The 26,132-nt window shown below is 46.6% G+C and overlaps 1 protein-coding gene across 6 annotated transcripts in view; it reads left to right on the top strand.

Annotated features, from left to right (window-relative positions):
* CREM (cAMP responsive element modulator) overlaps positions 1-26,132 on the top strand; it is a 225,475-nt gene that overhangs the window by 47,076 nt on the left and 152,267 nt on the right. For all 6 annotated transcript variants that reach the window (XM_033931521.1, XM_033931524.1, XM_033931522.1 and 3 more), the window contains one exon: positions 23,680-23,826. In XM_033931521.1, coding sequence (XP_033787412.1) covers positions 23,680-23,826 — 147 coding nt within the window. The remainder of the gene's footprint in view (positions 1-23,679; positions 23,827-26,132) is intronic.

Raw genomic sequence — 26,132 nt, forward strand, 5'->3', positions numbered from 1 at the left:
CTGTATTTCCTTTACTTGTTGGATAGCTAATATTAAGGGTTCTAAAACAATATCAAACAGTAAAGGAGACAAGGGACAACCTTGTCTAACTCCCCTCTGTAAATTAAATTTTTCTGAAAAAGTATTATTAATATATAATCTAGCAGAAGGGGAGCTATACAATGTTTGTATTATTTGTATGAATCCAGGACCTATACCAAACCATTCCAATGCCTGATACATAAAAGTCCATTCTACTCTATCAAAAGCCTTTTCTGCATCTAGAGAAACAGCAAAAGTAGGCTCATTCATTTTCTTTGTTAAATATAACATGTGGAATGCTAATCTGGTATTATGAGATGAATGTCTTTGAGCAACGAATCCTGTTTGATGCATACCTATAATATGAGGGAGAGCTTTAGCCAATCTTAACGCTAATATTTTTGCTAATAATTTACCATCTACATTTATTAAAGATATTGGCCTATAGTTTGAAACCAAAGTGGGATCTTTATTTGGCTTTGGCAAAACAATAGTTAATGATTCTGCTATAGTGCCATTAATAGAACCTTTATTAAGTTGGTATTGATAAAGATTTAATAAATAAGGCAATAGATAATTTTGAAATGTTTATAAAACTCCACTGTATATCCATCACCACCTGGAGCGGATCCAACTCTAAGGGACTTCAAAGCTGTTTCTAATTCTTTTAGTGATATTGGCTCTTCCAAACTTCGTTTTACATGTTCAGGAATTTTTGGACCCTCTAACATTTTCAAAAATTCTAAACCATCTTTTTCTTTATCTGAATAAGTCTCGGAAGAATAAAGAGATCTATAAAACTTTAGGAACTGTTTTAAAATAGGCTCAATTTGTGTATATATTTCACCATTTTCATCTTTAATGGCAATTAATTTTGATTTTCTTTTCTTCGCTTTAAGATAATTTGCTAATATTCTTCCCGCCTTATTTGAGTTACCATAATACAATGTTTGCTGAAAAAATAAATCTTTCCTAATCAACTTAGATGAGATCTCATTATATTTACCTTTAAGTTTTAACAACTCTTGTTGAATTGAATATTCCCATTTTTCTATAAGTTTTGATTCTAAAATTTTAATTTCTTTTTCTAAGTTTAAAAATTGTTTTTTAATCTGTTTTTTAAGATAAGCCGAATAAGAAATTATTTGTCCTCTCATTGAAGCCTTAAAAGCATCCCATAATATTTCCATAGAGATCTCATCATTATCATTCAATTGAAAATAATCCTTCATTTTTGTTAGAAGGTTCTCACAAAATATTGGATCAGTAAGCAATGTATTATCCATTTTCCAAATTGGTCTATTAGTATTTTGATCTGTGATCTTAATTTCAACCCACACTCCACCATGATCAGATAAAATGATTGGATCAATGGCAGCTTGTGTCACCTGATGTATCAAATGATTTGAAATAAAAATATAATCTATTCTTGAGAAAGAGTTATGAACATGAGAACAAAAAGAAAATTCCCGTCCATCAAAATGAAGAATTCGCCAAATATCTGTCAAATCACAAGATTGTACCAAATTATCTAATCCCAAAGATTTCATAAATCTACTTGGGTTTTTATCCATTAGGGGATCCATAACAGCATTAAAATCCCCAGCTACTATTAAATTTGAAGTAGCCAGTGGCAAAATCAGTTGTTGAAGAGTCTTAGAAAAAATTCATTCTGATTCGAATTAGGGGCGTATATATTAAATAACGTCATGGTAGTATTTCCCATTCTCATTTCCACATTTACCCATCTTCCATGAGTATCTGATGCTGAAATAAAGTAAGGTGTACTGCTGGATCAGTGTTAAGAAATTTATAGTCTGGTGCTTAGTACACTTGAACTATAGTTCAATAAAAATTTTGGGATACTGTGCCATCCATTATACAATTTTATATATTCTAATATCACTATTATCTGATATTTCTATTACCTGATAACAGTAATTATTGTAAGCAAGTTATGAATATATAAAATTAGTCCAACTAAAATTGCTTTGAACGTGTGTGAGGATCTCAACATAGGTTTTATCTTAGCTTACAGTAGAAGCTCTTACATATCTTACATGATCTGTTTATTTAGAAACAGAACTGTGCATAACCAAGCCCTGGGACCACTTCAGCAGCCCCCAGCTCCTGTTCCTGGGGCAGACTGCCCCTACCACCCCACCCTTGGTACATTATTGCCCCTTCTTACATTCTTGCTGATCAATGTTCTCTGCTCCTTGGGTCAGTTAGGACCGGAGTGCTACAGAGGCTTGGTGGGAAAGTGCTAATAACATGGTAGTCAGATTTAGGCCCCATGATTGTAGGGCCCTGGTGCATGAACTCTGGTTGAAGATTGTCGTGACAATGACTGAACAAAGTAAATTGGGAGGTGATGGATTGTTAAAGGGGGAAAGTCCCTGGGTATTCTGAATGAAAGTTAATAGTGCCAGAATTCAGAAGCCCTAATGGGCAGGAGAGATCCACTGGTTGAAAAAAATAAATAAATAAAAGACCAAGTTTCCTAGTTTGAATTGATGAAGCTCAAGATAATAGAACAGTATAGTTTTTTTTCAGTTCAATAGATGTGTCATTCTGGACAATTAGGTTATCCCAGGACAAGCAGGCAGCATATTCTCTACATGTGGGTGGCATTATCCACGGAGCCCCGTTGCAGACGCTTTTCAAGCAAACTTGATTGAAGATCTTCAAAGTTTGCTAGTGCTGCACTGCGCATGCGCGAGTGCCTTCCTGTTCGAGTTAGGGCGCGCGTCTCCTCAGCATGGCCTCAGTTCTTAGTTTTCCGCGGAGCCAGAAAGCCCTATCTCTCAGCTCTGCATCGAATCTAAGTGCCTTCTTGCACCGCGGCTTGCTTTCTTATTTTGCGTGTGAGTCGCTGTCGGTGCGTCAAAAAAAAAAAAAATAAAAACAAATTTTGATTAATAAACGTTTTGTTCATTTAGGTTTTCGTCCGGCCGCGGCTAGCTTTTGTCTATTAGAAAACCATGTTGCGCTACCATGGTCTTTTCTCCCCTAGAATAAACCGGAAAGGAGGAGGTCTTGCCCTTCTCTACAAATCATTCTTCAATGTTGAGCTTCTTGAAAAGGGCAGCCATCCCTCCTTAGAATTCATGTTAGCTTCAATAAATGACGAACTTCATCCCCACCCATTAGGCATCATGTTACTTTACCGCCCTCCCACCCCCTGGAACAAATCCTCTGAAATTGTTCTTGAGACCATAACAAGAGCCTATCTAAAATTCCAAAGACTACTGATCATTGGCGACATAAACCTTCACCTAGAGGACAACACCAACAAGGACACAACTGATTTCAAAGATTTCCTCATTTCTTTAGGCTTCACCGCCCCACCGCCCACCCCTACCCACGAAAAGGGGCACTCCATCGACATCATCAGCTTTCTTGACCTGACTGAGCACAAAACCTCCACTGTAGAGACCCGTTGGGAACCTGTTCCCAGGTCTGATCACCTCCTAGGCTATTTTTGCCTCCCTGTCTTCATGTCAGTCCTTGGTACCCCTACCCGAGCCTCAAACTCCATCACCTACCGCAAAAAAATCACTAGTGAACTATTCTGGTCCCAGTTCCTCAACAAATTCCCTCCTCTTCCCACTCTCATGGACCCAGACGCATTCTGGCACAACTGGGTGACTCTTTCGGAAACCACGTACCGTGCTCTTGCCCCTCTAGCCACTAAATCCATCTCCTACTCTCACAAGGCCCCCTGGTATCTCCCATACCACAGGGAATTAAAACAGAAATGCCGAGCCCTAGAGCGAAGATGGAAAAAATCGAAATCCCCTTCAGATAGGCAATCCTGGAGAGAAAACATCAAATCCTACAACTCCATACTAAAAAAAGCTAGGAAGATCTTCTATGGAGATAAAATCTCCAAATCAAAAAACCAAAACAGTACACTCTTCCACATCTGGCGAAACCTAACTTCTAAAAACGACTCCTCCACCTCCCCCACCCTCCCATCTTCAAATGACTTAGCCAATTTTTTCAACGAGAAGATCACTACCATAAAGAGTTTGTTCCCCCCAGCTATCTCTTACAACTCTCTTCCTCTGAAAGACTCTGACCCTATCCCTGCTGACAGATCATGGACTACTTTCGAACCTGTATCCGAGCCCCAGATCTCTAAACTCTGCCTGAAACTTAAATCCTGCAAGTGCATCCTAGATCCTTTCCCATCCTACCTCTACGAAAACATCCCAGCGCAGGCCATCTCTTCCCTTACAAACCTTATAAACAAAGCTTTACTATCGGGCCTGTTCTCCTCAGAAATGGGCCACATTGCCTTGTCCCCTCTTCTGAAAAAAGCCGATCTTGACCCTTCCTTACCATCGAACTACCGCCCCATAGCCAACATCCCTCTTTTAACAAAACTTCTGGAGACCATAGTCGCTACCCAGTTCTCCTCTTACCTAGAGAGATTCTCCATTCTCCAACACTACCAATTTGGATTTAGGCCCAACTTCAACACCGAGTCCCTCCTAGTTTCCCTAATCTCAAAGGTGCAACAACTACACGCCCGAAACAAATTTGCTGTTCTCCTACAGTTCGATCTCTCCGCAGCTTTCGACGTCGTGCACCACGACATACTAATCTACCAACTTTCCGAGATAGGAATAGACTCCTTTGTCCTAAAGTGGTTCTCAAACTTCCTTCGCGCACGTTCCTACATTGTCAACGCAAACGGCTCCAAATCCACTTCGTGGACACCATCCTGCGGGGTCCCACAGGGCTCTCCCCTATCCCCTATCCTCTTCAACATGTATATGACCTCCCTGAAGCTTCTCAAACTATCCCCCCTTGAAACAATTTACACATATGCAGACGATATCCTTATCCTCCTCGAAACAGACCAGAACCTTACAAACCTCCAAGAGAACATCACCTCATGCATAATGAGACTTCATGCCTGGTCCCTCTCTGTTCAGATGAAATTAAATGAATCAAAGACAAAACTACTCTGGCTCGGCCCAAAGTTAGTACACCTGCCCACCCTCTTCACTTTACCCACAGGTCCCGCTCTTCGCCTTGAGTTCTCAAGCAAGGTCCTCGGCATCATTATCGATTCCTCCCTCTCCCTAAACGATCACCTGAACTCCTTGGCAAAATCATGTTTTTTCAGCCTCCACATGCTGAGGAAAGTTAGATCCTATTTCCACCAAAAACACTTTACCGTCCTGGTACAATCCATCATCTTATCCAAACTCGATTACTGTAATGCCATTTACCTGTGCCTAACAAAAAAAAGTCTTCACAGACTCCAGCTCATCCAGAATACTGTGGCCAAATTGATTTTTGCTAAACGCAAATTTGATCACGTCTCCCCCTTACTTACCAATCTTCACTGGCTCCCTGTACTTTCCAGAATTCACTTCAAATGCTCCTGTCTAGCTTTCAAGATAATTCATGGCATCCTTCCGCCACTAATCCCTCTATCCTTCCTCGTCCAAACGCCTGCTACCGCCAGATCCGCCCACAGACATAAACTATCCTTCCCCTCTCTACATGGTATCCCCCACGCAGGCAAACTGGGAAGATCCCTCCTCCAAAATCACGGGCCTTTGGAACGATCTCACTATCCCGCTGCGGAACCTGGGCTCCCTCCAACTGTTCCGGAAGCAACTGAAAACCTGGCTTTTCTCTAATATATAACATCTCCTGCTTACTTCCCCTCTTTCTCATATGCTCTTGTAAACTCTCTCTCCCCTCTCTTCTTGTATTTTTAAGCTTTGTAAACCGTGTCGAGCTCCGCTTCCGTGGAGATGATGCGGTATATAAACTTAAGGCTTAGTTTAGTTTAGTTTAGTTTAGTTTATCTTATGATACTGTTCTGTTTGGTATATCTATGAGAAAAAAAAGTCAAATTTCTTCGCATAATAACAAACTTTTATTGTTCATGATGGGGGTCACCATTCAGCATATTACCAATAATTGGAAAAACTATACTAATCTTAACTATACATTTTGGTGGAACTCATTATGCCATATATATAAGATGGAAAGAATAATTGCTATGCAGACAGGGATTTATAATAATTTTATAAAGATCTGGGGGCCATTGGAAAAATATTGTAATGAGTAGACATTATTTTCCTTGGTGGTTTTAGAAGTATACAATCATTAAGTATTCATAATATATTTATGATAAGTTTTGTTTGAAATATTTAAGGAAGGGTGGGAGGGAAGGGATATATGTTTTTCTGATGATATAAGAAAGAATTTCAAGTGTTATATAGAAGTTATATATTATGTATTTCTGTACACTTATTGTATGATTTAAAATGAATAAAGAAATTAAAAAAAAAAAATAAACTTTTTGTTTGTTCGGCCCAGGGGACCCCGGGTTTCTCTCCGGCCGTGGCTAGCTTTTTTCCTTATGTCCCAGCCTGTTACCGGGTTTAAAAAGTGCACTCAGTGTGTTCGGGTGATTTCAATTACCGACCCCCACCGTTGGTGCATACAGGGCCTGGGTTCTGACCACCTGACCGAGTCCTGCCCGCGTTGTGCCACTCTCCAACTGTGGGCTCTTCGTAGGTGGCGTGCCCGGATCCTCAAGCTCTTCGGTGCAATGGAGCAGCCTGCGGACAAGACCTCGGCCCCGGTAACGACATCAGCCTCGAGGGCCTTGAAGGCCCCGTCGGCTGCGCCTGCTAAAGCCTCGTCCTCGGGTAAGTCTCCTCTTCCACCTTCAGGTTCCCTACCGAAGAAGCCTTCCACGGAGTCTCTGGCATCCCTGGCAGTGAGTGCAGTTCTGCCAGTCTCTACGAGACCTCTCTCCAAGCGTGCCTCCAAGCAAAGGGAATACTCTTCCTCGAGGTCGCCCTCATTGGAGTGCACTGCTGCACCTGCCCGACCAGATCCATTGGTCTCGGTGCCAATGTTTGAGGATATGCTTAAGGCCATTCTGACCATGCAAATCTCCTCCGTTCTGGCACAGCTTGCCCCGGCCTCGACCCTGCTCCCTGCGAGCCAGCTTGAGCACCCTGCCGAGGCCCCTTGGGACAAGCCTCGCCAGTTGTTCTCGAGTGATTCCTCTCCAGTTCCTTCAAGGCCTGAGTTGCCTTGAACACGCCTTCCTCAGGGGTCCAACTGATGTCAGATACACTGATAGGAAAATGGAATACAAGCAGTGTATTTGTCCTCAGAAATGACTGGAGACCAGCAAAAATAACATGAAAAATCACTATGTGGATGCTCCCACAATCACGCATGCTACCACATTTTGAGTCAACTGTAATACTTGAATCATGTACTTTGGCAGGCCCAAAATAAAGAGTGTTACAGTAATCAAACATAGGTGTCAACATTGCCCCAATAACTGTTCGAAAATTTTCCACTGACAGATAATCTCTTAACCTTCTTAACAAATGAAGTCTAAAAAAAGACTTTGGAAATTACCATCTTGACTTGCGGCTTAAAAGATAGCATCAAATCCAATATAACTCCAAGATACTTATATTGACTTGACACTGGAATCACTGTATTATTCAACACAATCTCTGATGGAAATAAATGCAGATGCCTTTCACGATCAATACACATAATTTCAGTCTTTCCAATGTTCAATTTCAACATAATCACCATCAACCAATCTTTGATCGCACGAAAACAATTCTCGTTCTGTAGTTGGGCATCGGATATCCAAAACTAGCTTACCAGTTACAAATTTCAAATGTGGTAAAATGCTCATTTTTCAAACTGAGATTAGTAAGATCAATCTAAGATCTATTATACCCTGAAGCTTTAAATATACTATTACACTCTCTTGTTATTCAACAACTAGACTATTGCAATGCTCTTTATGCAGTATCAGGCAAAAAGAAATTCATAGATTATAAATCATGCTCTCTGGTCCTGTGTGGCCATATAGTCTTTTTGGAGCAGTATCTTTGTTAATTTGGGACGCTTGTGGTGGTAGCCAGGTATTAAGTTCCCCGGTGGGTGCACTGTTTGGGAAGGCAGCTTCTTGTGGGGTCTTTGGTCTGGGGAAATTACTGTTTTTTCAGAAGGCCTGTATGGTGGGTCACAAATGTATTATGCAGTTGTGGGTACAAGATACACCTCCCAGTTTTGGGCATTGGAAGAATCAACTCCATTTTTTATTGCTTTTTGAGGTCTGGGAGGCTTGTGGTACTCACAAGAGGGTGCGCCATTTTCTCAGGGTTTGGGATCCTTATCTTCAGTCTCCTAGAGCTCGTAGTCTAGTATTTAACGATCTGCATAGTTAGGGGGTGAACCCTCTTCCTTCTTTCCACAATTTCTTTTGCGGGAGTCCCTATTTCCCTCCTAGTTGTAGGTCACCCTCAGTTGATCGGGGAGGGGGGCGGTGGGGGGTCCGGTTGGGTACTGTTGTGGGAACTAAATGAAGGACATATGTGGAGTTTGACTATTTTCCTTTTTGTCCTGGGATCGGGGCCGTAAGAATATGGGCTTGTTATGTTGGCACTGTTACTTCTATGATTATTTTTTTATGTTTTTCTTCAAATTTGAGTGTGGTCCTTCAATAAAAATTGTTTGAACCATTAAAAGTAACAAACTTTATCCCAGGACAAGCAGGCAACATATTCTCTACATGTGGGTGACATCATCCACGGAGCCCCGACGCAGACAGCTTTTCAAGCAAACTTGATTGAAGATTTCAAGTTTGCTGGTGCTGCACCACGCATGTGTGTGCCTTCCTGCTCCACTAGAGGGTGCATCCCCTCCTCATGGTCTTCAGTTCTTAGTTTTCCGCAGAGCCAGAAAGCCCTGTCGTTTTTCTCTCCATGTATTCTGTGCCTTTTTGCCTTTGTTGTTAGTAAAAAACAAAAAACATCCGTTCGGACTCGGCTTCCGGGGGCTCCCGGATTGCCGTGGCCGCCCGGATTGCCGTGGCCGCTGGGCCTCGATTGGCTGCGGCCTGTTTTGTCCTATGTCCCTGCCTCTTACCGGGTTTAAAAAGTGCACCCAGTGCGGTTGGCTGCTGTCCATAACCGACCCGCATCGGTGGTGTATTTTGTGCCTAGGGGCTATGATCTCCTCGGAGCTCTCCTCAGCTTTGGCCCATTTGACCCTGGCCTCGACCTTCCGTGCGCCGGACCAGCCTGAGCTTAGTGTCGAGGCCCTTCGAGGCAAGGTGCGTTGGTCTCGGTGCCTCTCCTCCTCGGACTCCTCTCCTCGACTCTCGGGACATGCAGGGTCGAAGCGCCGGTCGAGGCATGCTTCGACCACCGTCTCGTCGTTTGGTTAAATGGCCCCGGGACTCCCCCCCGAGGCTGGGTAGGTCCCCAGGTGGTCGCCCTGCCAGTGATCTCTGGGTTTCGGAGTTGTCTTTGTCCAATCCCTGGTTGTTTAAGTCGCCCTCCCGGTCCGGGGCTCTGCTCCGGGAGCCCGCGGCTTCGAAGGGGTCTCCTTCGTGTTCCTGCTGAGTGTCGCCTCGGTGTCGATGGACCTCGGTGCCTCGGATCCCGGGGTCTTCGCCTCGGCCGCCTTCGAGGCGTCGGCAGTCCTCAACCCCACCCTGGTCCCTCAGGGGGGGTGTCTTGGGGCTCGGGACTGGGCACTTTAAGGCCACCGCATTACTCTCGGGAGGCTTCTTCCTCTTTTTCGGCGGTGCCTTGGTCTTGTTCGACCACCTCCCTCGAGGGCCAGTCGGACAGTTGGCCATCGTCCTTCACCCGGTTTGTTCAGGACATGGGGAAGGCACTCCATCTCGAACTCCAGTCTGACTCAAAATACACCAAGGAGTTTTTGGAGGAGATGGACCTCCTGTGTCCGCCTCAGGAGTCTTTGCGGCTCCCTTTGAATCCGGTGTTGCGCCAGGCTTGCTTTCGGAATTTGGAGACCCCCTTTGCGGTCTTGGCCATTCTGTCTAAAATGGAGTCTCGATACCGGACCGTCCTGTGTCCGGGGTTTGAAAAGGCACAACTTTCCCATCAGTCCCTGCTGGTGGAATCCTCTCTGAAAAAGAGTCATCCCTCCAGGGCCTCCGCGGCGGTCCCGCCTGGCCGGGAGGGGAGGATGATGGATAAGTTTGGCAGATGCTTCTACCAAAACTCCATGATGGCCAACCGGGTCCTTAACTATAATTTTACCCTCACCTCGTATCTTAAGGTCCTGGTCAAGTCCTTGCCTGCTTTTCGGTTTATAGGCAACGGCGCGAAAGACAAAAGCGCGCGCTGACTATTGAGCGCAGCGCGGAGGTGCGCGCTGCACAAAATTACAGTTTTTTGGGGCTCCGACGGGGGGTTTTGTTGGGGAACCCCCCCCAGTTTACTTAATAGACATCGCACCGGCGTTATGGGGGGTTTGGGGGGTTGTAACCCTCCACATTTTACTGTAAACTGAACTTTTTCCCTAAAAACAGGGAAAAAATTAAGTTTTCAGTAAAATGTGGGTGGTTACAACCCCCCACACCCCCCACAACACCCCCACAACGCGGCGGGCTTTCTGGCTCTGCGGAAAACTAAGAACTGAAGACCATGAGGAGGGGATGCGCCCTCTAGTGGAGCAGGAAGGCACACACATGCGTGGTGCAGCACCAGCAAACTTGAAATCTTCAATCAAGTTTGCTTGAAAAGCTGTCCGTGTCGGGGCTCCGTGGATGATGTCACCCACATGTAGAGAATATGCTGCCTGCTTGTCCTGGGATAAAGTTTGTTACTTTTTATGGTTCAAACAATTTTTATTGAAGGACCATACTCAAATTTGAAGAAAAACATTACGTTGGAGCCCTAAAAACAGTAATTTAGAGCGGCGCGCGCCTCCGCGCTGCGCTCAATTGTCTGGGCGCGCCTTTGTCCCGGTGCGCTTTTGACCCGACACCCGCTTTTCAGGGTGACTTGCCCGTCTCCCGGCGTGCGGAGTTTGGACAGCTGGTGGACTCTCTTTTGCAGCTGCGTCTGCACATGTTCCATGCGGCTTACAATGCGTTTGAGCTCTCATCTCGTGTCTCAGCCTTTGCGGTGGTCATGCGTCGTTTGACGTGGCTCCGCTTTGTCGATATGGACCCCAATTTGCAGGATTGCTTGGCCAAACTTCCCTGTTTGGGGAATGAACTCTTTGACGACTCGATCGAGGCAGCCACTAAGCGCCTCTCGGAGCACAAGCGTTCCTTTACTTCATTGGTGCGGCCCAAGCTGAAGCCCACTCCTCCTAAGGCTTATTGGCTGCCACCCCAGCAGTACCCGCAGAAGTCTACCCCTGCCTTCTCTCGCCCGCCTCCTCGGCGCCAGCAGCATCAGCGGGCTCCTCCGAAGCCTCAGACTCAGGCTGTGTCTAAGCCCGTGCAATCTTTTTGACTGGCTGGGCGGCAGGGGGTTCGCCCCTGCCACCGTGACATTGGCTCCTCTTCCTATCGGGGGCTGTCTTGGGGCTTTCTACCCCTATTGGACCCGCATTACCTCGGACGCTTGGGTCCTCAGCGTTATCAGAGAGGGGTACTCGCTGAACTTTCGGAAGTTGCCTCCAGACTGTCCTCCCGTCGTGTCTCTTTCAAATCGAGCGCAGCTTCCCTTGCTCCTTCTGGAGGCTCGGGCCCTCCTTTGCCTTCGGGCGGTGGAGGAGGAGGTTCCCCTTTCTCAGCGGGGACGGGGGTTTTACTCCAGGTACTTCCTGGTCCCCAAAAACACTGGGGACCTCCGTCCCATCCTGGACCTCCGAAAGCTGAACAAGTTCCTGGTTTGGGAAAAGTTCAGGATGCTTTCGTTCCCTGTTCTGTACCCGTTGATGAACGAGGGGGACTGGTTGTGTTCCCTCGACCTGAAGGAGGCCTATACTCACGTGCCGATTCATCCGGCTTGTCGCCGGTTCCTTCGTTTCCAGGTCGGGGGACCTGCATCTGCAGTACAGGGTCCTCCCATTCGGGCTGGCTTCCTCCCTGCGAGTCTTCACGAAGTGCCTCGTGGTGGTGGCGGCGGCTCTGCGGTCGAGGGGCCTTCAGGTTTTTCCGTACCTCGACGATTGGTTGGTCAAGGCCTCGACGAAGGAGGGGGTTATTTCAGCGACCCGTCAGACTATTACCTTCCTTCAGAGTCTGGGGTTCAAGGTAAACTTTCCAAAGTCTCAGTTGTGTCCCTCCCAGTCCCTCCATTTTATCGGGGCCGTGCTGGACACGGTTCTTCTCCGGTCTTTCCTGCCTCCTCCTCGGCAGGCCATGCTCGTGTGGCTGAGCCACCAGGTTTCCCTGCGGACCTCGGTCTCGGCCAAGCAGATGATGGTCCTCTTTGGGCACATGACCTCGACCGTGAATGTCACACCGTTTGCGCGACTATATCTAAGGGTCCCTCAGTGGACTCTGGCCTCTCAGTGGCAACAGGATCGGGATCCCGCTTCTCATCTCATTGCGGTGACTCCCTCCTTGAAACGCTCGGGGTTGGTGGACCAGCTCTTCCAATCTTTCCAGAGGGTTGCTGTTTCTCGCTCCTCAGCATCACAAGGTTCTGACCATGGACTCCTCAGCGTATGCTTGGGGGGCGCATCTCGACGATCTGCGTATGCAAGGCCTTTGGTCGAATGCGGACCGTCGTTGCCACATCAACGTGTTGGAGCTTCGGGCCATTTACAATGCGGTGGTGGCCTTCCGTCATTTGCTTCAGGATCAGGTAGTCTTGGTACGCACGGACAACCAGGTGGCGATGTATTACATCAATAAGCAGGGGGGTAAGGGTTCCCTATCTCTCTGCGAGGAGGCTCTGCGCCTTTGGCATTGGGTGTTCTGCCACAACATCTTTCTTCGTGCAGTTTACATCCAGGGCGAGCACAAATTGCCTGGCGGACAAGTTAAGTTGCCTCTTGCAGCCGCACGAATGGTCTCTCCATTCCCAGACTCTGCGTCAGGTATTTCTTCGGTGGGGAACTCCGCAGATAGATCTCTTCGCCTCACCCCTCAATCACAAGTTGCCTTTTTTCTGCTCCAGGGTGTTCTCCATGAATCGTCTCGAGGCCGATGCGTTCCTTCTGGATTGGACGGGAAAGTTCCTGTATGCGTTTCCACCCTTCCCGCTGATTCTGAGGACACTTGTCCATCTCAGGTCTGCTCGCGACTCTATGATTTTGATCGCTCCTCGATGGCCTCGGCAGCCATGGTTTTCCCTTCTTCTTCAACTAAGTGTCAGGGATCCTCTACTTCTGCCTGTGTTTCCTTCTCTGCTGTCGCAGAGTCGGGGTTCACTGTTGCATCCCAGTCTGCAGTCTCTACATCTGAAGGCTTGGTTCCTTTCCACCTCACTTCCTCCATTGAGTTGTCCCAGTCGGTGAGGGATGTTCTGAAAGCTTCTCGGAAGGCTTCTACTAGGCAGTGTTATGCCCAGAAGTGGACTAGATTCGCCACGTGGTGTGCTTTGAATCGGGTGGAACCTTTGTCTGCTTCTTTACCTTTGGTCTTGGACTATCTGCTGCATTTGTGTCGGTCTGGCCTCAAGACCAATTCTGTTCGTGTACATCTTAGTGCGATTGCCGCCTTTCATCGGCAGCTGGATGGGAAGTCGCTTTCTGTCCATTCCATGGTTTCTCGATTTATGAGGGGTTTCTTGAATGTCCATCCTCCTCTCAAGCCTCCCCCTGTGGTTTGGGATCTCAATGTGGTTCTCGCTCAATTGATGAAACCTCCTTTTGAGCCCATGGACAAAGCTCATCTGAAATTCCTTACTTGGAAGGTGATCTTCCTGCTTGCCCTCACCTCTGCTCGCAGGGTTAGTGAGCTGTAGGCTTTGGTTGCAGACCCTTCTTTTACTGTTTTTCATCATGACAAGGTGGTCCTCCGCACTCATCCCAAGTTCTTGCCTAAGGTGGTGTCAGATTTTCACCTTAATCAGTCTATCGTTCTTCCGGTGTTTTTTCCTAAACCCCATTCTCATCCTGGTGAAATGGCGCTTCATATTCTTGACTGTAAGAGGGCGTTGGCGTTCTATCTCCAATGCACCCAGTCTCATCAGAAGGTTCCTCAATTGTTCTTGTCTTTTGATCCTAATCGGTTGGGTTGTCCTGTTTCCAAGCGCACCATGTCCAACTGATTGGCTGCTTGTATTTCCTTCTGCTACGCTCAGGCTGGTCTCTCGCTCCATGGTCGGGTCACGGGACATAAAGTCTGAGCGATGGCGGCTTCTGTCGCTTTCCTCAGGTCCACGCCAATTGAGGAGATCTGCAAGGCTGCCATTTGGTCTTCGGTTCATACCTTCACTTCACACTACTGTCTTGATACTTTGTCCAGGAGCGACGGCTGGTTTGGCCAGTCGATTTTGCGTAATCTGTTTTCCAAAATTGCCAACTTCCCTCCGTCCCTTTTTTGGTTAGCTTGGAGGTCACCCACATGTAGAAAATATGCTGCCTGCTTGTCCTGGGATAAAGCACAGTTACTTACCGTAACAGGTGTTATCCAGGGACAGCAGGCAGATATTCTCGCAACCCTCCCACCTCCCCGGGGATGCGCCCTCTAGTGGAGCAGGAAGGCACACACATGCGTGGTGCAGCACCAGCAAACTTAAAATCTTCAGTCTAGTTTGCTTGAAAAGCTGTCCGCGTCGGGGCTCCGTGGTTGACGTCACCCACATGTAGAGAATATCTGCCTGCTGTCCCTGGATAACACCTGTTATGGTAAGTAACTGTGCTTTACATATCCATTAATGCATCAAATAAAATAACTTATTAAGAACCATCATCTTGTATCCAAATCAGATAGCAGTGCTCTGTTATCTTCCGATTTCAGAACGGTCAAATAAGGAAAGCTCTCACAAATAGGCAGGTCTTTAGTGATTTTTCGAGTTCCAAAGTCTTGGGCCCGCTACCGATACAGCAGCCATACTTTCTGATTCTTTTGTTCAATTAATCTCCTAGTTGATTCTTACCATAAATTTCGGTTTGGGGTATACTTTTTCAAAATTTGAATCAGGTACTATGGTGCCACACCATAAAGCACGTGGAGCAGCATAAAAAAAAAAAAAGTTTAAGTCTGTTTTGGGCCTTAGTACGCTAGTCGCCCAAAGTTGGCAGTTCATTCTCAAAAAATATGTCCAAAATATTTTTTTTTCGAGAATCATCTAATTATACGTCCAAACGTTTGCCGCCAAGTCATCTATCCTTATGTCACATTCTAGTCCCAAATGCCCAGGACAAGACCTTTTGGACGACGGAGGGGCCAGCAAAGTGATAGACTAGACACCGAGGCTTGGCAACAGAGTAGTGGGGCACCTTACAGGGCACTGCTGTGAACTTTACAAAAAGGGTGCCACATAAACATCTTACCACAACTCCCTTGCATGTCATAGTAAGCTCCTCAAAACCTACTATACCCACCTGTCTACAACCCCAATGGCCTTTCTTGTACAATCCCTTTTGAGGCTGAACTCAAGGGATCTTGTATGTCTGGTAGCTTCTGCTGCAGGGCTACTAAAACTTGATCCCTCTCCTTTGGGCTACCTGCCTGGGAGCTTCCTGTTATGCTCAGTTTTATGCCTCAGCTTCTCTGCATGGTTGAAATCAGTTTCTTCTGCTCGTGATTTGTTTTCAATTCCTAGTCTTTTTTATTTATTTCTCAGGTTTGCCCACATGCTACGGATCAACTTTGTACAAGTGATCTTTTGGCGGGAGATCGCAGACATTTTAAATTTTGTCTGCTTCTGGAGGGTGTTCTATAAGCTTAACCTGCAGTAAGCCCTCTGGATAGTGAGAGAGAATAAAGCATGGAGGCTCTGGTCCCTGTAAGTCCTGACATTAGCAAGCCAGGTGAAGTGGGATATATCCCGGAAAGTCCTGACATTAGACAGGTGAAGGGGGATATAAGGAAGACAAAGATCACTTTTCTCTTTACAGAAAAATCTGCTCTCGGCCCCTGCAACTGACATCTACCTTATCTATCTCTGCAGATGATAGAAACAGTAGATTAACTATGGAAAGATATTTCACCATTAACTGAAGAGCATGCAAAGATGGAGAAATACGCTGTTTTATGAGTTCAATTAGCTACTGTAGGAATAAAGCTAGAGAAAAAGCAACAGGTCCTGAGGCTGTGGGCTAGCTGTGGTTTTACACCAAGGCCCACCCAGCCAGATACCATAAAGAGATAAACAGACCGTGGTCAGAAGACAGAATTCTCAGAAGAAAGATTTCATAAGAAAAATCACCTAATAGAAAGTATCAGAGATGTTTAAAGTTGGGAGGGGGGCTTGTGCTCGGAAATACTAATATGGTGGGGAAACAGGCATTTCGGGGAAAAGGTAGGCTTTACGGAAAACAGAGTAAAGCATATAACATGACGTAGGTGAGAATAGCCAATAAATGAATGTAGTTAGGCAGTAATGCATAAGTAAATAGCCAATAAGGATGTATCATGTGATATAGACCAACGTGGTGTTGGCCACTAAGAAATGTATAAAAACCAGGCCTTTAGAAGGGAGAGGTCAGAACAGACATCAGAGGACCTCTAGGCCTAGAGGTCACCTTCTGTATCACCTTCTGTTACACTATATACTATATGATCTATTCTTGTAAGCTGTTATTGATTGACTAAATAAATATATACTTATTGAAGCCAGTATATAGTGTTCGAGGTATCATTACCAAAGTAGGCCTGACAGCGGCCTACATCAATAGCCTGCAGATTGGTTCGGGTTTCCGGGATCGGGAGGCATTTCTCCCCTGGTCCGTCCGCAAAGGGGTAGAGCGCAGGCTGCTGTGGTTCCATGGAGGTATGCTGGGATTGGAACCGCACCGTGTGTCTTCCCTGAGGGGTTCTGGTGGTCATGATCTGAGGTGAGGCGGTCAGAAGACCTGAAAAATCCAGTTTAATCAGCTCCTGAGGTACTGATCTCCTTGCTTGTACTGTGTATTGCAGGCTTCCATAGACTTTTATTGCAGCACATGTCTCTGTGGTGTCTGTGAGTCACAGAGTTTGATGATTTTTACTTTTTTGGGGGGGTGCTCAAATCGGGGTTTTGGGTGGTTTCCCTGTATGCCCTGGTCCCCCCCCCCCCCACCTGTAAAATCCTAAATTCATAGTTTTCCATGTTTTCCTGCATTTTTTAATGGGTGTTTTTCAGGCAAAATTGGCACCTGCAGCGACCATCTTGTATTTTCTTTAAAGTTTTTAAAACTATATTTTTTTGGTCTTAGAAGCTTCGTTTTTGCTCCAAACTTCACAGATGGCCACTTCAGGACTGGATGGCTTGGATTCATGCCGTAAATGCGGTGGACGGCCTGTGGTTTTGCAGCCGTGTATTCCGTGCACCATGGGCTGTGAGGGGCATGAACCGTTCGTGGATGCCGCACTGTCCTCCGGAGAGGCCCTGCTTTAATCCAATTCCGCAGGAGATGCGATTCCAGCATCTGGGATGCCAAAATTGGGCAAGGAGGGTGCTTTCGCGAAATTCAAGCACAGTTCCGGAGAAAAGTCTCATAAGTCTTCAAAACATTCCACATCTGAGTCCCATAGATTGGCTCTGGCTGCCAGGGACTATTTTCCGCCGGAATTTGTGGATATGATGTGTCAGGCTTTCATGTGAAAGCGGGCTATGCTTGTGTCTCCCTCACAGACTCAGGTGCGGCAGTCTGTTCAGCCTTTGGATTCCAGAATGTCAATCTGCTCCTTTGCTGGTCTGCCTGAAAGCCAGCGACAACTTCCCGCTATTGCCTTGGTGCCTGCGTCAATTTCTATGCCGTTTCTGTCACATGGCTTTTCGGCGGGTTCCGCTGACGTGGCTAGCCTAGCGAATCTTGGGGATTCCCAGAACACTGATTTCCGCGATCTGGGAGAGGATCAGACGGTACGCAGGCTCTTTAAGTCCAGTAGCCTTCCTGATCTTATCTCTGAATCCTTTCAGGCACTGAAACTTGATTCACACTTCACGGTTCAGACAGGGTGTTTTGTCATGAGTTCTAAGCTCCCGCTTTCCGCTGCATTTCCAGATCATGTGGATCTGGCGGAAATGCTCTTGGAGGTTTGGGAGGCCCCGGAGGGTCCCCTGAAGTGCACTAGGAACATGGCTAAATTGTATACCATGGCATTGGAATTTTCCAAGCGCCTAGCCTGCTGAGGGTGGATTTGGCGGTGTCTCTGGTCCCTAAATGTACCTCTTTGTCCTCGGATGGAGAGGTTGTCCTGAAGGATGTCCAGGACTGAAGACAAGATTTTGTCATGAAGCGCCTTTTTGATTTCCCTGTGACGGGAGTGCGAGCTGCAGCGGCCACTTCCTTTGTTGCCCAGGCATGTTTGTCCTTCGAGATCTCAACTTCCTGGTTTCTGGAGTGAATTATTTGGCAGACGCACTCTATGATATTTTGAAAATTTTTGCTAAGCTGGGAGCTTATTCAGTTTCTGCTAGGGAGAATGTTATGGATTCACCAGTGGTCAGGTGATTCTTCATCCAAGGCTATGCTGAGCAAATTGCCTTTTAAAGGTTTAGAACATAAGAATTACTGCTGCTGGGTCAGACCAGTGGTCCATCGTGCCCAGCAGTGCGCTCACACGGCTACCCTTTGGCCCTATTTGAGTCTAGCCTTACCTGCGTACGTTCTGTTTCAGCAGGAAGTTGTCTAACCTTGTCTTGAATCCTTGGAGGGCTTTCTCCTATAACAGCCTCTGGAAGAGCGTTCTAGATTTCTACCACTCTCTGGGTGAAGAAGAACTTCCTTATGTTTATACGGAATCTATCCCCTTTTAACTTTAGGGAGTGCCCTCTTTTTCTCTCCTCCTTAGAGAGGGTAAACAATCTCTCTTTCTCTACCAAGTTTATTCCCTTCGTTATTTTGAATGTTTCGATCATGTCCCCTCTCAGTCTCCTCTTTTCAAGGGAGAAGAGGCCCAGTTTCTCTAATCTCTCACTGTACAGCAACTCCTCCAGCCCCTTAACCATTTTAGTTGCTCTTCTCTGGACCCTTTCAAGTAGTACCGTGTCCTTCATGTATGGCGACCAGTGTTGGATGCAGTATTTCAGGTTGGGACATACCATGGTCCGGTACAGTGGCATGATAACCTTTGATCTGTTCGTGATCCCCTTCTTAATCATTCCTAGCATTCTTTTCGCCCTTTTCGCCGCTGCTGCGCATTGTGCAGACGGCTTCATTAACTTGTCTACAAGTACTCCCAAGTCTCTTTCCTGGGGTCTCTTTCCGAGTACAGCACCGGACATCCTGTATTCGTGCATATGATTTTTGTTACCTTGCACTTATCGATGTTGAACCTCATTTTCCATTTCGCTGCCCATTCCTTGAGCATGTTTATATCTCGTTGTAGGTCTTCACAATCCTTCTGTGTCCTTACTACTCTGAATAACTTTGTATTGTCCGCAAATTTAATCACCACTTGTCATACCAATTTCCAGGTCGTTTATAAATATGTTGAAGAGCACGGGCCCAAGACCAAACCCTGCGGCACTGCACTCATGATGCTTTTCCAGTCCGAGTATTGTCTATTTACCCCCACTCTATGCTTCCTATCCGCCAATCAGTGTTTAATCTACATGAATATATTACCCTCGATTCCATGGCTCGCAATTTTTTGAAGTAGTCATTTATGTGGGACCTTGTCGAATGCTTTCTAAAAATCTAGATATACAATGTCGACTGGGTCACCCTTGTCTATCTGCCTGTTTATTCCCTTGAAGAAGTGCAGTAAGTTTGTCAAGCAAGATCTTTGCTGAAGCTGTTCTGGCTGGTCCTCATCAGATTGTGTCTGTCGAGGTGATCAATGATGCGGTCCTTTATCAACATCTCTACCATCTTTCCCGGTACCGAGGTCAGACTCACTGGTCTGTATTTTCCCGGTTCTCCCCTCGAACCTTTCGTGAAGATCGGTATAACATTTGCCACTTTCCAGTCTTCCAGAATCTTTCCCGATTTGATTGACAGATTGGCTATTAGTTGAAGCAGTTCAGCTTTCAGTTCCTTGATTACCCTCGGATGGATGCTGTCTGGTCCCGGGGATTTATCGTTTTTAAGCCTATTAATCTGCCTGCATACCTCTTCTAGACTGACTGTCGACCCTGTCGGTTTCCCGTCTTCATTTCCTGTGTATAGCTGTTGGCTTCTGGTATATTGGATATATCCTATTCTGTAAATACAGATGCAAAAAATGTGTTCAGTTTGTCGGTGATGGCTTTGTCCTCCTTTAGTACTCCCTTTTTATCCCAGGACAAGCAGGCAGCATATTCTTTACATGTGGATGACGTCACCGACGGAGCCCCGTACTGGATGTTTTCGCAAGCAAACTTGCTTGAAGACCTTCAAGCTTGCGATTGGCCCGCACATGCGCGCGTGCCCCTCCTACCCAGTCTAGGGCATGCGTCTCCTTAGCGTGGCCTCAGTTCTCTGTTTTCCGTGGAGCCAGAAGCACTGCTCCCTTGCTTCGCGCGATATTGTTGTCCCTCTTGCAGCGCAGCTTGTTTGGTTAGTTTCAGTCAAGTCGCTGTGCCAGAGTCTTGTTTTCCTTTCTTTTTCGTTTTTTCGGTTCGTGTATTTTTGACCGGGTTCATGGTCTCACTTTGGCCACCTGGCCTCGCGGGGCTGTGGCTGTATTTCCTTTTTATGTCCCGGCCTCGTTCCGGGTTTAAAAATTGTACTAAGTGCAACTGGGTTATCTCCATCACTGACCTTCATCGTTGGTGTGTGGAGTTCCTGGGTGCAGAGCACTGTGCTGAGTCGTGTCCCCGTTGTGCGACTTTGCAACTGCAGGCTCTTCATAGGAGTGTGGCAAAGATTCTCCAACTCTTTGGCCCCATGGATCCTGCGGGACAGGCCTCGAGCTCGGCCTCGGCTCCCTCATTGGGTGTCTTGGCCTCTAAGTCCCCGTCAGCCTCGGCTCCTCCTGCTACTCCGGCCTCGGGTAAGTCTTCTCTTTCCTCCTCAGGTGTGCCGGCAAAGAAGCTTACGTCGGAGTCTCATGTCAGTGCTGCCTCATTGGCATCTTCGAGACATCACTCTAAGCGTGCCTCCTCACATAGGGTATACTCTTCCTCACCCCCGAAGGAGCGCACTGCTGCACCTAAGACCCAACCACCTTTGGTCTCGGTGCCTATGTTCGAGGACATGCTTAAGGCTATACTTACCACGCAGCTTTCCTTGGTGGTGAGCCAACTGGTCCCAACTTCGATGCCTCTGACCTCGGTCTCGACCCTGCCTCGGTCTGACCAGCCTGAGCGTCCCCTCTTATCTCAAGGCCTTACCCGCAAGACTCGCCAGGTTCCCTCGAGTGACTCTTCCTCCCCCGAGTCACCTGTGACTTTTCGGGGGTCCAGGTCTGGGGGCCGGTTTTCCCCCGCTGCTATGTCGCGGCTGTCCCTCCTAAAAAGCCCCAATCTTCTCTGCCCCTTCGGGACAGGTCTCCGATCGCGAAACCTTCCAGGCACACGCTTGTCCTCGAGTTGGACTCTAGTGTATGTTCCGCATCGAGGCGGCTGCCAGCCTCTAAAGGGTCTTCTTCGAAACTGATGGAGGAATTTTCCTTTGCCCCGTCTTCTCCGAGGCTTCACCAGCTGCTTCCTCGGACCCCGGGGTCTTTCCCGGTCCATTTTGCTCGGGGTCGTTCCTCGACGCCCCCCAGACACTTTAGTCGAGCCTCTTCGGTCTCCCATTCGCGGGACTTCTAGGTTCCGACTTACTATTCGAGGGAAATTTCTCCCTCTTTCTCAGCTGCCCCCAGATCTCGCTCGGGGTCTCCTCAGGAGGGTGAGTCTTCTTCTCGAAACTCCTCCTTTACTCGTTTCATCTCTGATATGGGTAGAGCCTTGAACCTGGACCTCCAGTCTGAGTCCTGTTATACCCAGGAATTCCTGGCGGAAATGGGTGTTGATCATCAGCCCCATGAAGCGATGCGCTTGCCTTTGCACCAGGTTCTCCGGCAAACATTTCTCCGGTACCTGGAGACCCCCTATGCGGTCACGGCCATTCCCTCCAAGTTGGAGTCCCGTTACCGGATGATCCCGGTTAAGGAATTTGAAAGTTCTCAGCTTTCTTACCAATCCTTGGTGGTTGAGTCTTCCTTGAAGAAGTCCAACCCCTCGAAGGTTTATGCTGCTGTCCCTCCGGGCAGGGAGGGCTGTACGATGGACAAATTTGGTCGCCGTCTTTATCAAAACTCAATGATGGTGAATCGTGTCCTCAGCTATAACTTTATCTTCACGTCCTACCTCCAGTTCTGTGTGGACGCCATCTGTTCGTTCCGGGAGGATGTGCCGGAGTCTCGGCGTCAGGAGTTTCGTCTCCTCGAGGAGACCGTCTCCCAGCTCCGCCTCTATATGTTTCAGGCGGCCTATGACGCCTTCGAGTTGTCCTCGAGGGTCACGGCTTTTGCGATCGCCATGCATTGCCTCGCTTGGCTCAGGATTGTGGACATGGATCCGAACCTCCAGGATTGTCTCGCCAATCTCCCTTGCGTGGGAAACGAGTTTATGCTTGATGATTCCATTGAGGCAGCCACTAAGCGCCTCTCGGAACACGAACGGTCCTTCGCGTCTCTGGTGAGACTTAAGCCGAAGACCCCTCCGGCTCGGAACTATAAAATTCCTCTCCAGAGGTATCTGCAGAAATCTTCAGGAATAATAAATAGTAGTAGTTGCGGTAGGTTATAGGGATAGTCTGGGACCATTGCTCAGGCAATGGGCCTGATGGGCTGCCGCGGGAGCGGACCGCTGGGCGAGATGGACCTCTTGTCTGCCTCAGCGGAGGCAACTTCTTATGTTCTTATAAGCAAGCTCTCTGTTCAAATAGTGCTGCCTTGCAGAGCAGCAGCATGTCAGGTCCAAAAATTGCTGCTGTGTTTGAAAAGCAAGGTCTCAGCTTAAAATATCTTTAATTTTCACATTCTTCAGCACTTCTTTACCTTCATTCAGTGCTCATACAAACATTATTAGAAGCGGCATCTCAGATTAAATATGGTTCCCTGGCTGAAAAAGTGGGGTTCCAGGTCCAAAAATTATTGCACATACATACTAGAAAAGCATGATCTCAGCTCGTCAAAATATGACTTCCTTACAATGTGGGAAGCTGGAAAATAGGAAGAGAAGCCACACACTTCTTAATGGTGACAAGATGACGTCTTCAGTGGTGGGGAAGATCTATTGGATATGCTGAATGGTCAGATTAGTAAAAGACAGATAATTGAGACTGTACTGTACATGTCTACAAGTTCTTTGATTTGTCTCCCTCCTCCTACATCCTCTTTAAAACTAATCAGGTTAGGTTTAGGTTTAATTTTCACTCCATTCATTAAATCTTAGAAGGAAAATCTAAATCAAATTCCCAAACACAAAACTTCAGCAGTCCCAAACACAAAACTTCTGCAAGAATAGTGATAAGAGTAGTGATAGTCTGTCATGGTCTTAGTTGTGCTACTCTTTACTTTTGATGGTTTCGTATAATTTTGTTCATGATTTGTGGTGTAGGATAGGTGTCCCTCCACCCCTTTTATAAATTTTTAATTCTTTGAGGTGATTGGGCTTGTTTCTATAGTATATATATGTTTATACTGTATTTTTGTTCTGTGATATACACTGCTTTGGGTGGCTTTATAAAACCAGGAAGACAGTATAAATTCAAAAAATGAAATTAATGAATACTATAATGAAATTTTATTTTTTGTTTTCCTGTATAGCTTTACATATTGCTTATGAATTTTGTTCATTTTGTTGACATTACTATGTTTTAGATTGATTTTGCCATCCTAATAATTAACAGGTTTCTGTAGCTGGGAACACGGCAGGAGTTGGATCTCCAGCTATGACAGTAGTACAGTTGCCTTCTGGCCAAACTGTGCAGGTCCAGGGAGTAATCCAGCCAACACAGCCATCTGTTATTCAGTCTCCACAAATCCAGACTGTACAGGTTAGTATTCTTTTGATCTATATATTACTAACATTAATGGGTATTTCCCATGAATGGAGAGGTTAATCTATGCTTATTTGTAATTTGGTCACTTCAAGTGTTAATTGAGAAAAAATTCTTCATTCTTCATTACACTAGATTTAATAATCATACTTCAGCACTCAAAACAATGATGAAATACCAGTATAAATTTTTTACTTTAATAGTCACTTAGAATATTTTTAGCCTTAAACTCAATACCAAACAGAAATCTTGGTGTGCTGTATTTTCACGGAGGACTCCTGTTCTTCTGTTTTTGTTTGTACTACTTATAATGTGCTACCCCGCGCTGCTCCTTGTGACCCTGGGCAAGTCACTCAGTCCTCCATAGCCCCAGGTACGTTAGATAGATTGTGAGCCCACCGGGACAGAGAGGGAAAATGCTTGAGTACCTGATTGTAAAAACCGCTTAGATAACCTCGATAGGCGGTATATAAAATCCTAATAAAACTAGAAAACTAAAATTAGAAACTACCTATGGAAATGAAAAGTGAATGTCTTGGTTGAAAGACTGTTGGATCTTAGATCCTCAAGAATGGCTCAGTGGACAGGGAAGTGTCAGGTAAAATAGTTCACGAGTGGGATAATGCCAGTGATAGATCTGTTTGCAACCTCTTTTATATTTAAATGATTTTTATTATTCCAGCAGTAAGAAGCAAATACAAACAGTAGTACCATTCAGGAAATAACATTTTCAACAATATAATCAGTTCCCCTCCCATCCCCCCTCCCCTCCCTAAGAATCCATGGCCAGTCCAACAGCTGAGAGTGGGAATAAAATCTTAAAGATTCAAAAGTCTACTGCGAGCATGCGGTGTGAGGTCCTGCCAGAAGTGCTCCCACACCTGACAAAATTTGCGACCCGGGCCAAGAGTCAAGTCTCCCACCATGTGTCTCCAATGTTGCGTGCACTATCATTAGGGATCTCCATTGTGCATATGACGGGGGATCACGGGAGAGCCAGTTGGTGAGGATGGCTTTTTTTCCCATCAAAAGGGCTCTGGAGATAAATGCTGACATTCCCCTGGGTTTAGGCGAGGCTATATTATAAAATCCAAATAACGCCCTCGGTTGGGGAAGCCATCGCCTTCCCCAAAGCCATGTGGTATATAGGCCAAGATGTCTCCAAAACTGTTGGATTGCGGGGCAGGCCCAAAACATGTGACTCAAAGATGCATGAGCCTGATTGCATTTCAGGCAAGAATGCGACGCAGTAATCCCCATCCGGGCTGCACGTTCCGGTGGAATGTAAAATCTAAAAACAATTTTCAATTGCATTTCCCAGTGAGTAATATTGGGTGATACCTTCTGAATGTTCTTCAGGACCCGTTGTAACTGTTGAGCAGTCAACTGGCAATGCAAGTCCTCAGCCCACGCTGTCGCTAATATATCCAGATTCGTACTTGGTTGGCAATCCCGGATCCCCACAATATGAAATCGTAGAGGAATCCTCTATTGGGTTGAAAGGCTGAAGAGTTCCGAAAGCGCCTCCCTGCAGACTTCAGTAAGGGCAGCCACTGGGAGGGACTGAACATAGTGACGGATCTGGTAATAGGCGAAGAGATCATTAGCCTGTAGGTCAAAAGTCCGTTGCAGCTCGGCAAATATGACCAGGCTCCCCTCTTGCAACCTCTTTTAATAAGAAAATTCTCAATTTCTGTTTCATAAGGGGGGTAAGAAAGTAGACTACCATCAAGATGATACATATAATTCCATTTGTGGGGTAATGTCATCATAGAATCTTATAAATTAAAACCCTAAGCGTGCATGCGCACTCCTACCTGCGTGATCCATAGGTCCGTGGCAGGTAGGAGTGTGCATGTGCGCGTCTGTCCGGCTCCCTTACACTCCCTGGCTGAAGTTATTATTAAGTTTAAAGCCGCGGCGGCGGCTCCCCTCACGAGCCGCACCTACGTTGGAGAAGGCTTCCGATGCAGGTGGGGATCGTGAGAGGAGCTGCTGCAGCAACTTTAAACTCAAAAATAACTCTGGCAAAAAACTAAGGGAGCCTGGAGCAGATCCTGCCCACGCAGGAGGAAGAATGGGGCCAGCTGCTCGCTGGCCACTACGCGGCGGTGATCATGTATGATGAGAGGAGTGCACGGGTGGAGGGTCTGCATGAGGACAGCACCATGTCACTGGTTGTGCGCGCGCTGTGCCGGGACAGCGACGAAACGGACATCTGCTTGGTGAAAGGTGAGGGGTGTGTGTGGAAAAACTTCTGGGCTCCTCCGATTTGTTCCTATAATGCCACTGCTGCTGCGAAC

The sequence above is a fragment of the Geotrypetes seraphini genome, chromosome 2, assembly GCF_902459505.1.
Source record: "Geotrypetes seraphini chromosome 2, aGeoSer1.1, whole genome shotgun sequence".
In the NCBI taxonomy this organism is placed as follows: domain Eukaryota; kingdom Metazoa; phylum Chordata; class Amphibia; order Gymnophiona; family Dermophiidae; genus Geotrypetes; species Geotrypetes seraphini.